Source organism: Eriocheir sinensis, chromosome 17, assembly GCF_024679095.1.
Source record: "Eriocheir sinensis breed Jianghai 21 chromosome 17, ASM2467909v1, whole genome shotgun sequence".
NCBI lineage: Eukaryota > Metazoa > Arthropoda > Malacostraca > Decapoda > Varunidae > Eriocheir > Eriocheir sinensis.
In genome coordinates this window covers 19,690,383-19,701,518 of record NC_066525.1, presented here as the reverse complement: position 1 = coordinate 19,701,518, position 11,136 = coordinate 19,690,383, and the positions used below count along the sequence as shown (strand labels likewise).

The 11,136-nt window shown below is 44.7% G+C and overlaps 2 protein-coding genes across 2 annotated transcripts; one reads left to right on the top strand and one right to left on the bottom strand.

Moving 5' to 3' along the window:
* Positions 1-5,902: 5,902 nt before the first annotated feature.
* On the bottom strand, positions 5,903-6,804 carry LOC127000066 (uncharacterized). Its single transcript, XM_050863484.1, has 2 exons — positions 6,344-6,804; positions 5,903-6,228 (listed from the first exon to the last, which is right to left on the bottom strand). The coding sequence occupies exons 1-2, from the start codon at positions 6,505-6,507 to the stop codon at positions 6,051-6,053; spliced, it is 342 nt and encodes a 113-aa protein (XP_050719441.1). The 5' UTR covers positions 6,508-6,804; the 3' UTR covers positions 5,903-6,050.
* Positions 6,805-8,457: 1,653 nt separating this feature from the next.
* LOC127000129 (uncharacterized) lies at positions 8,458-9,487 on the top strand. Its single transcript, XM_050863548.1, has 3 exons — positions 8,458-8,529; positions 8,637-9,026; positions 9,142-9,487. Exons 1-3 carry the CDS (start codon positions 8,458-8,460, stop codon positions 9,370-9,372), a joined length of 693 nt encoding a protein of 230 aa, XP_050719505.1. The 3' UTR covers positions 9,373-9,487.
* Positions 9,488-11,136: the final 1,649 nt, after the last annotated feature.

Genomic DNA, 11,136 nt, shown 5'->3' with positions numbered 1-11,136 from the left:
ATCTAAGCCAAATGGTTTCTGAACCAGCTCGACAAAATAACATACTTGACCTTGTTATAGCGACCCAAGATAACCTAGTCAGTAATGTCACGGTAGGAGAACACCCTCGGTTCCTGCGATCATAAACTAGTGCGCGTTGACATTAGAGCTCAAACATCGGTGACTGAAAATAAAGTAAAGGTGCCCAATTTCAAAAGAGCCAACTTCGTAGAAATCCGACGAAAACTAATAGATATGCAACAATCAGATGACGGCAATGTAGAGGACGCCTGGCTAAACTTTAAAAATCACTTACTCACTCAGCAGGACACATTTGTCCCCTTGTGCGAGAAGCGAATTAACACTAATAAAAGTCCACCTTGGTTTAATAGCGAAATTAAACACTCAGTCAAGGAGAGAAAATTGTTTTACAGGTTAAAGAAAGAGCAAAGCACGCCCGAAAACATTAGACTTTACAATGATGCCAGGCGAAGAGTAAACAGATTAGTGCGTCAGGCAAAGCGTAGATATGAAGAAAATACTGCAGCCAACTGTAAAAATAATCCGAAATCCTTCTTCAGTTACATAAACAACAGAAAGGCGATCAGAAGTGGAATTGGACCTTTAGCAAAAAGCGACGGTGCACTAGTGACTGACAGCCAACACATTGCAAACCTATTAAATAATTACTTTTCCTCGGTGTTTAACCCGGTAGCTGCGGGGATCATATTCTTAAAGGCCCCTCTTGCCGAATTAATGAGGAAAAAATCATCGCTCTCGCAAACCATTTCATAATACATATCAACGCATTTGTGATCAGTTTATGCATCATCTATTTTTTGGGGGTTTATATCATGGCAAAAATGTGGCCCGTCGCTGGTACACGATAAAGCCACAAATTTGGCCCGTCGCTGCTACCAGGTTAATAATAACAGTCCTCCCACCACCACCACCAACACCAGTACTAATGTAAATCCCGAGCATGCATTGTCTAACTTTGAAATAAAACCCGATGAAGTCCTTAAAGCCCTCAAATCACTTAAAACAAATAAAAGTCCTGGACCTGATAAAGTATATCCAACTCTGCTGAAAGAAACAAAGAGCGAAATACTCTCCTCCCTCACAACCGTATTCAATATGTCCTTGCGACAAGGCATCGTCCCTTCAGATTGGAAAAAGGCTAACGTGACACCGATTTTTAAGAAAGGAGACAAAAAAGTACCAGGTAATTACAGGCCCATTAGTCTAACCTCGGTTGTAGGTAAGCTACTTGAGGGCATAATTAGAGACAAAATTGTGAGTTACCTTGAAAGCCACTCATTAATTGGGGACTCACAACATGGCTTCCGAAACAAAAGATCCTGCCTATCAAATCTATTAACCTTTTATAACGACCTCTTCACTGTTTATGACGTAACCAAATCACTGGACGTAGTCTATCTTGATTTCCAGAAAGCGTTTGATAAAGTCCCGCATCATAAATTACTTTACAAATTAAAGCAAATAGGTATTGACGGTCAAGTAAACCAATGGATCGCGAATTGGTTGAGCAACAGACAACAAAGAGTAGTGATTGACGGATTTAACTCAGAGTGGGCGCCGGTCACTAGTGGCGTCCCTCAGGGCTCGGTTCTTGGCCCAGTGCTCTTCATTATTTACATCAACGACGTGGATGTTGGACTCAATAACCGCATTAGTAAATTTGCAGACGACACAAAGACTGGTAACTCGGTTCTCACTGACGAAGACAGGCAAGGCCTCCAAGAGGATTTGCACAAAATTTCAGCTTGGTCGGATAGATGGGAGATGCCCTTTAACGTAGACAAGTGCCAGGTCCTTCAAGTTGGAACGAGGAATAAGAAGTTCGATTACGAAATGCGCGGCGTTAAACTCAAAAGCGTTCAATGCGTCAAGGACTTGGGGGTCAAAATCGCGTCAAACCTCAAATTCTCACAGCAATGCATCGATGCAGCAAATAAAGCGAACAGAATGTTGGGCTTCATTAATAGAAACTTTTTATTTAAGAATAAAGATGTAATACTCCCGCTCTACAACAGTTTAGTCAGACCCCACTTGGAATATGCGGTACAGTTTTGGTCTCCCCACCATGCAAAGGATATTGCTAAATTAGAAGGTGTACAGCGTCGGGCAACGAAAATGATCCCTTCCTTGCGCAACAAATCCTACGAAGGAAGGCTTTCTACCCTTAACATGTTCTCTCTTGAGAAACGTCGCCTCCGAGGAAAACTGATCGAATGTTTTAAAATACTTAATGGTTTCACGAATGTAGACAGATCAACATTGTTTATGATCGATGACACTTTGCGCACGAGGAACAATGGCGTAAAACTCAGATGTAGACAAGTAAATTCAGACTGCACCAAATTTTTCTTCACCAACGTTGTAGTGCGAGAATGGAATAAGCTCCCACCATCAGTGGTCCAGTGTAACACGATTGACTCCTTCAAAAATAAGCTCGACCGTCACTTCCTTCAACTTAATATCAATTAGAGTAGAAATGCAACGTTTTGGAGTCTTCTGATTAATGTAAAATCACTTAGGTTTAAGGACAGACCACCAAGTCTGGACCATGGGGTCTGTGTGGTCTGATTTTCTATGTAAATCTATGTAAATCTCTCTCTCTCTCTCTCTCTCTCTCTCTCTCTCTCTCTCTCTCTCTCTCTCTCTCTCTCTCTCTCTCTCTCTCTCTCTCTCTCTCTCTCTCTCTCTCTCTCTCTCTCTCTCTCTCTCTCTCTCTCTCTCTCTCTCTCTTAGCACTCTCATTCTTCTCTCTCTCTCTCTCTCTCTCTCTCTCTCTCTCTCTCTCTCTCTCTCTCTCTCTCTCTCTCTCTCTCTCTCTCTCTCTCTCTCTCTCTCTCTCTCTCTCTCTCTCTCTCTCTCTCTCTCTCTCTCTCTCTCTCTCTCATACAGGAGTTATCTTCTATTATTTATTCCGCTCTTGTAAGTCTCTTTTTCATCTCTGGTGATCAAGCCATCTCCACCACTCCACAACCATTTCTCTCCCTAAAAACATGTAACCAACACCTCTCAGTAATTGGTGCCTGACCTGTATGTTGCATTTTCTCCATTTTCTGGTTATTATACCACTATCAATGACATGCATGATTGTGTAACACGGTTGGTTGACGTCGAGTCAAATACAGACTATTATTATAATATCGTTATTTCCTCTCGAAGTTGTAGCACGCAATTCAGAACTTTGCCACGTGAGAGCCAACGTACATACCTCCGTGTGGAACAGGAGAACAGAGAAGACAGAGCCCCATTTCTTCACAAAGCACTTTAAAAATCCTTGAAGTTGTTGCGCTCCCTCGGATATGGTTCACAATCTTCACAACGTCTGTGAGCACTTCTTGAAGTCCAGGCGGGATAGTCTTCATCGCCAAAGCATAAAGATGAATCATGCAATGAGTGAAGGAGACATGCGGAACTACATTCTTCACGAATCATGGAAGGAGCCCCATCTGTGCACAAGTGCTTCCCAACGCAGCCTATGTTTAATAAGGAGAAAGGCTTCTAGGATTTTGAAAATATCTTCTCCACGAGTTGTTGTGGCCACTGGCTCAGAGTACAAGTACTCATCCTTCATACCTTCCTTGTCAAGGTAGCGAAAATAAACAATAAGTTGGGAACATGAGGCAACATCTGTCGACTCATCCAGTTACAAGGAATAAACAGGACTACCCTTCACAGCACTCACCACTTGCAGGAAAATATCCTCACTCATGTCCGAGATCCTACTTTTGACTGTATCATTCATAAAGGAAATTGCCCTCAACTTGTGTGCCTGCTGTTCTACATGAATCACCTTCGATCGTTGTCTCTAGAATGCAAGGCTTAATTAGATTTTCACCAATGGTATGAGGCTTCTTGGTCTGCGCGATTTTAGAGCAATTCTATATGAAGCCTCCAGCGTGCTGCTTTGTTCTGACGAGCGAACTGACCAGTGGAATCGATGCGACTGGCCTTTAGAGCAGCTTCTTTTCACTTGAAGTAGTCCAAGCTTTTGTCCACCAGTTGGCTATGGTAAGACTCAAAATAAACCTTCAGTTTGCTTGGCCTCATACTTTCATGACTCAAAACCTTGGCGCAATTGCTGCGCCTTGGGAGTCACAGTCAGGAGCGGAGCACATACAGACCCCCCCCCAACCCCCCGTAGTTATGATCTGACTGAAGGGGGGGGGCACGTGCCCCCTGTGCCCCCCCCCCCCTGGCTACGCCCTTGTGTGTATGTGTGTATATATATATATATATATATATATATATATATATATATATATATATATATATATATATATATATATATATATATATATATATATAGCTATATATTACTGCAGATATACATGGGCAATGATGGCAAACAAATACGATTCGGTATTGGCCTAATATCCGAAAACGAGGCAAAATATATGCTGGCAAACAAATAAGGTTCGGTATTGCCCGATATCGGCAAACGAAGCAAAATATATACTGGCACGGCAGGCACGGCAGTGGTCCGATATCGGCAGCGCCGGGTATAACGGCATGATTATGGCAGCCAGCTTCGCCCCGGTGCTGGACCAACATTGGGCCGATACTGACCGCGGTGCAAACGGATAACGGACCTAAATCGGGCCTGTACCGGCTGCCAGATTTTACGTAGTCGGTCCGATATAGTAAAAATCGGAATGCCGATACTGGCCAATAATGGTCCGTACATTCAATGTTTGCTGGGGTACTGCTACCAAACGGTGTAAGCAGGTCCCTTGCAGGTCCGGGCCGTACACTTGCTGGTGTAGTGTGAATACACATGGTGTTGCCGGCCCGTGGCTGTGCAGTACGGTACGGTCACACCCTGTAAACCCGTCACTCATACCAAGTCAAGTCACTCTGCCTTCAAAACTGCGACCAGGGGCGATTTGGGTCGGAACAGCGGGATGACGTCACTTGAATCCAAATACCTGGCAGTTCACGGGTGACTTAAGTTGAGGCCGGGTGTGCACTTTGGATGTTGACGATGATGAGGTTTCAGGCCCCGGTCCGAAGCCGTAGCAGCGCTGCACAGGAATGTACAATGTGCATGCTCGCCTTCTTTCAACGCGCGTTCAGGCAAGCCACTGACGAAAAAATATGCCTTTTATTGTGGTATGCGTGACTGTAATTCCAATGCCTACATACAGCGGTGTGGGGTGTGAGGGGGTGGGGGAGGGACAAGTTGAAGTGATTGGGTTAAATTAGTCCGCCTTTCTTCGTTTTCTCTAAATCCCAATTTCTACATTCTCTAGTTTGGCACCAAGCAGCGTCACGCATAAGCCACGCCTCTGCCGTGTCTCCTCCCAAAAGCTGCGTATGACTTGACATGGTATAAATGACTTTGTTCAGTTTGCTGTAAGCGTGTTGGTTTGTGAATCAGCCTTAACCCAGGATTTAGGGTCAGTGTGACACCTAGATTACCAAAGTTTACCTTCCCTATGTTTCCTCCCTAAACATCCCTATTCATCGACCAGCTCGAAAGAGATAGTGAACATTTAAGTGAGCTATACGTCGACTGCTCAGGCCGGGATTCGAATCCGGTCCCGCGGATTCGTAGCTAGGCACGAACCATGGAAGCGGTACATACATTCCTTTTTTTGTTCCAATATTGACGAACACAAATTTTCTGTGTTATATTCTCTTGCTCTTTTATCAATAGGAGGAAAACCTTAGATGAAAAGGGTGATCCCTCCACCCCCAAAGGATAAAGTTTTCTTTCTGAAAAGCTAAAAGCCATCAACATTATATTCTGAAATACTCAGTATGTGAACAAATGTTTCGAAGGAGAGAGAGAGAGAGAGAGAGAGAGAGAGAGAGAGAGAGAGAGAGAGAGAGAGAGAGAGAGAGAGAGAGAGAGAATTGGAAATAACACTAGATCCTTGCCTACAGTCCTTTATTTATGAGAGTTGAAGCATGTGTCCCAGAGTATTTAATGTCAATTTCCAACAGTCCAACTCAGGAAGTAGAGAAATTCAGTCCGCTTCAGTAGTAGCCGCCACCTTTGCTGCTAGGAAAGACGGCGGTCCCCTGATACGTCACCACGGGGTGGTAGCCGCTGCCATCAGCCCAGTAGTTGACGTTCTGCACCCGACCGTCGGGAAGGTTGACCCAGTAGCCCCCATGAGCGCTGCCGCGACCGTCCCCGCTCTCGCTGTGGCCGAAGTTTGTGTTACCCGCTGAGACGCCGTAATCGAAGTTGTAGGGAATTGGTACCTGTAATAATAAAGATGTTACTCATTTAGAGTGACATGCATTGTCAAATAGTATACCAAAACTTAATCCAAATACAAGCTTTCTGAAATCAAATTGAAATCACTCTTCAACTCACAGCCACTCCGCCCCCATAACCACCCCCGCTACCGCCGCCACCTCCATGGCCGCCTCCAAAGCCACCACCGCCGCCGCCTCCAAGGCCACCACTGCCGCCACCTCCATGGCCGCCTCCAAGGCCACCGCCGCCGCCTCCAAAGCCACCACTGCCGCCACCTCCATGGCCTCCTCCAAAGCCACCACTAGAGCCGCCGCCACTGCCGCCTGGAAGAGCAACGCAGGCGGCCGCCAGCAGGCAAATTTTAATCACCTGTAGGAAAGAAAATGAGGTTACGATCGCGTTGAAAAATTGATTCCTCCTTGGCTATTCAGTGCCATTTACTTTTTGCATTTTCTTCGTTAGAGAGGCACTGCAGCAGCTCTGATACCGGCCACTCACAACAGAGATCATATTGGATGAGCTGCGGTCACCTTCCAATGGTTTACTGCTGCTGCCTCTCTCCAGCGATCCTTTATATCTGCGCCTGTTGTCATTATGCTCTCTCTCTCTCTCTCTCTCTCTCTCTCTCTCTCTTGCTCCTCCCCTCCTCCCTCCCTCCCTCCCACACACACACACACACACACACACAGAGCAAAGACAGTCAGCTGCAACGTAACATCAATGATGAAGATGATGAAAGTGATGAAGGTTGATATGGTGGTGCTTCAGAATTCCATGACACATGATAACTTCACTCATCCTCTTTGTCTTGTCTCGTCTAGTCTTGTCTTTGTGATTACTCCACTCATCCTCATTGTCTCATTGTTTAAGGACGGCATAAGGAGTGGGGAAGTATCAGCCTGAGGATCATTGCAGTGCCACCAAACACTGAAGACTTTGCAGGTCGATGAAAAGGGACAAACAATGTGACACCTTTCTTGGAGATATATTCTTATCAGAATTATGTATATCGGTAGTTTCATGCACTAGCCACAGCGCTGCATAATTCATATACTTGCAATTGAAATCTCTGTTTAGATCATATTCCTGCAATTATTCTTCCATACAACGAGTAAATCGTTTCGAATATCATCTGCCGTGGCCGAAGACTACCCACATGCTGCCTTGAAAATCACCTATTAACCCGGACTCTAGATTACTTCTCCAAAGAGAGGCTCAAAGATGAGCTCTGTGGGGCAGCATGAGCCGAAACAAGATGGCGCCACTATATACACTTGCCTACTCCAAAACGGGCTGGGCCGACCATCAGGCCAAGCCTAACGGAGCAATAGGTCGCAACCTAAAAATAAATAAAATGGTATTATTAGGTATTATTAGGTATTAGATTTAGATGCCTTGCACTACAACAATATAGATTACATGGATTCTATCATTCGTGACATGTCAAGTGCAGAGGTTATGTTGAATATAAGATAGAGTATTGCTATAAGTTTCCATACTTAATTAATGCCTTGTATTCAGAACAATGTTGGAGTCTCTGAAAATGAAGGAGAAAGGTGTTACTAAGTGTTTTCCTTGTCAGGTAGCTTGTAACTAAATAGCGACCACCATTGATCCCCCTTGAATATTCTAAAATAGATACTTTATGATAATCATAATGTCGCGTGACTGTGATGATATTTGTGTAGGGGAGAAATATAAAGTCAGACAGGAACAATAGAGAAACTCCAGTGGAAAGAAAATTTACATGAATGTAACAAAAAATAAGTTTCTGCAGCATTCAGTGCAGTTCTGAGGAAAGATCCTTTACAAGAGTCAGCCATATTATATCAGACTTAAATGCCAATAGTCAAAGCTTGGGACACACGCGAAGCTGGCCGTTGTCTTGGTGCTCATCTCTGTCGCATTGGCCCTGGAGCCAACTAACGGCAAGTGAAGAATCGTCAAAGAGTCCCCAATGAATAATTGTCTAGATTTTTTTTTATATAATTATAAACATATACAGAGATAGTGTTCACCATATTTGATTCATAGCACGATCGACGGAGAAGTAAGAAGTCACAAGTGCTGCGAGTGTCGTAGATGAATGGGCTCAGGAGAGAACTACATGGGGTCAGAGTTAAAATGAGCTCAACAATGCAAAAATTAATGTCATAAAGAAGGAAATTGCAGGTATGGGGCAACTGCGGAGGCTTGCGTCACTGGGCTCTTTCTCTCCGCCAGAGACAAAGATGCAGATCATGCCAGGAGGCGCAGCTATAAAGGATCGCTGGAGAGAGGCAGCAGCAGTAAACCATTGGAAGGTGACCGCAGCTCATCCAATATGATCTCTGTTGTGAGTGGCCGGTATCAGAGCTGCTGCAGTGCCTCTCTAACGAAGAAAATGCAAAAAGTAAATGGCGTTGAATAGCCAAGGAGGAATCAATTTTTCAACGCGATCGTAACCTCATTTTCTTTCCTACAGGTGATTAAAATTTGCCTGCTGGCGGCCGCCTGCGTTGCTCTTCCAGGCGGCAGTGGCGGCGGCTCTAGTGGTGGCTATGGAGGGGGAGGCGGCGGTGGTGGCCTTGGAGGCGGCCATGGAGGTGGCGGCAGTGGTGGCTTTGGAGGCGGCGGCGGTGGCCTTGGAGGCGGCCATGGAGGTGGCGGCAGTGGTGGCTTTGGAGGCGGCGGTGGTGGCCTTGGAGGCGGCCATGGAGGTGGCGGCAGTGGTGGCTTTGGAGGCGGCGGCGGTGGTGGCTTTGGAGGCGGCCATGGAGGTGGCGGCGGTAGCGGGAGTGGTTATGGGGGCGGAGTGGCTGTGAGTTGAAGAGTGATTTCAATTTGATTTCAGAAAGCTTGTATTTGGATTAAGTTTTGGTATAATATTTGACAATGCATGTCACTCTAAATGAGTAACATCTTTATTATTACAGGTACCAATTCCCTACAACTTCGATTACGGCGTCTCAGCGGGTAACACAAACTTCGGCCACAGCGAGAGCGGGGACGGCCGCGGCAGCGCTCATGGGGGCTACTGGGTCAACCTTCCCGACGGTCGGGTGCAGAACGTCAACTACTGGGCTGATGGCAGCGGCTACCACCCCGTGGTGACGTATCAGGGGACCGCCGTCTTTCCTAGCAGCAAAGGTGGCGGCTACTACTGAAGCGGACTGAATTTCTCTATTTCCTGAGTTGGACTGTTGGAAATTGACATTAAATACTCTGGGACACAAGCTTCAACTCTCATAAATAAAGAACTGTAGGCAAGGATCTAGTGTTATTTCCAATTCATTTCCTTTCTCACCATAGTCTCTCTCTCTCTCTCTCTCTCTCTCTCTATATATATATATATATATATATATATATATATATATATATATATATATATATATATGATATCTGTACTACATGTAAAGTATTTAGTAATTAAGAGAAAAGCCATTGTACATTGTACTTTAATGGAATAAAGCATTCTGATTCTGATTCTGAGTCTCTCTCTCTCTCTCTCCTTCGAAACATTTGTTCACATACTGAGCATTTCAGAATATAATGTTGATGGCTTTTAGCTTCTGAGAAAGAAAACATTATCCTTTGGGGGTGGAGGGATCACCCTTTTCATCTAAGGTTTTCCTCCTATTGATAAAAGAGCAAGAGAATATAACACGGAAGATTTGTGTTCGTCAATACTGGAACAAAAAAAGGAATGTATGTACCGCTTCCATAGTTCGATTTCTAGCTTGAATGCATTGTGCCCTTGGACGGAGATCAGAGCTCACTAAGACCCCTAAATCCCTCTCGCACCCAGACCTACTTATGAGAGTGTCATTTAAGCAATAGTTATGTGAGGGGTTGTTCCTACCTACACTCAGAATACTGCACTTCCCTACATTGAACTCCATCTGCCATTTATCCGCCCAGTCATATAGTCTGTTGAGTTCACCTTGGAGAATACTAGCGTCCTGATCCGACTCAATTACTCTACCGATCTTGGTATCATCTGCAAATTTACTAACATCACTACTAATTCCTGTGTCTAAGTCATTGATATAAATAATAAACAAAAGTGGACCTAATACCGAACCTTGTGGGACCCCACTCGTAACACATCCCCAGTCAGATCTTTTACCATTGATTTGCACTCTTTGCTTCCTATTGCTAAGCCACGCCTTGACCCAGTTCAAACTTTACCCTCTACTCCGTGAGCCTGTAATTTAAGCAACAGTCGTTGGTGAGGAACTTTGTCAAACGCTTTACTAAAATCAAGATAGATTACATCATAATTTTCATCTCTGTCAACCGCCTCAAATACTTTATTGTAGAAGGACAAGAGATTGGTGAGGCATGACCTACCTTTTGTGAACCCATGCTGCGAGTCGTGAATTAAGCTATGTTTCTCTAAATGCTCCTGAATGTTCCTGGCTATTATGGACTCCAGCATCTTCCCTATAACCGATGTTAAGCTAATTGGGCGATAGTTTGAAGCAACTGACCTGTCCCCTTTTTAAAAATCGGCGTCACATTAGCTACTTTCCATAGGCTCGGCACATAGTTAGTATTTACCGACATCTTAAAGATGTCGGTTAGTGGGTCACTGATTATATCACCTAGCTCCTTTAATACCCTCGGAAATATCCCGTCAGGACCTGGCGACTTGTTCTTCTTAAGCTTATCTATCTCATCCTGAACTACTTGCCTGGTAATGAGTATATCCTCAATTTATCGCCATCCCCGCCCTCGTACACCTGAACTCTTTCCGGTATAGACGTTCGATCATCCTGTGTGAATACTGAAAGGAAGTAGTCGTGCCACAATGTGCTAATATTTTCGCAATTGTCTACTAGCTCCCTGTGTTTGATTTCAGCGGTCCAATTTTCTCCCGTGTTTTTGTTCTATACATCTGAAAGAAGCCCTTAGGATTACTTTTCGCC

Excerpts from the sequence above, each read along its gene's own strand:
- LOC127000066 (XM_050863484.1), bottom strand. The coding sequence starts at position 6,507 with ATGGAGGTGGCGGCAGTGGTGGCTTTGGAGGCGGCGGCGGTGGCCTTG. Across the intron at positions 6,229-6,343 it reads GTTATGGGGGCGGAGTGGCT|GTACCAATTCCCTACAACTT; the intron begins GTGAGTTGAAGA and ends TTATTATTACAG.
- LOC127000129 (XM_050863548.1), top strand. The coding sequence starts at position 8,458 with ATGCAGATCATGCCAGGAGGCGCAGCTATAAAGGATCGCTGGAGAGAG. Across the intron at positions 8,530-8,636 it reads CAGCAGTAAACCATTGGAAG|CCAAGGAGGAATCAATTTTT; the intron begins GTGACCGCAGCT and ends GGCGTTGAATAG. Across the intron at positions 9,027-9,141 it reads GTTATGGGGGCGGAGTGGCT|GTACCAATTCCCTACAACTT; the intron begins GTGAGTTGAAGA and ends TTATTATTACAG.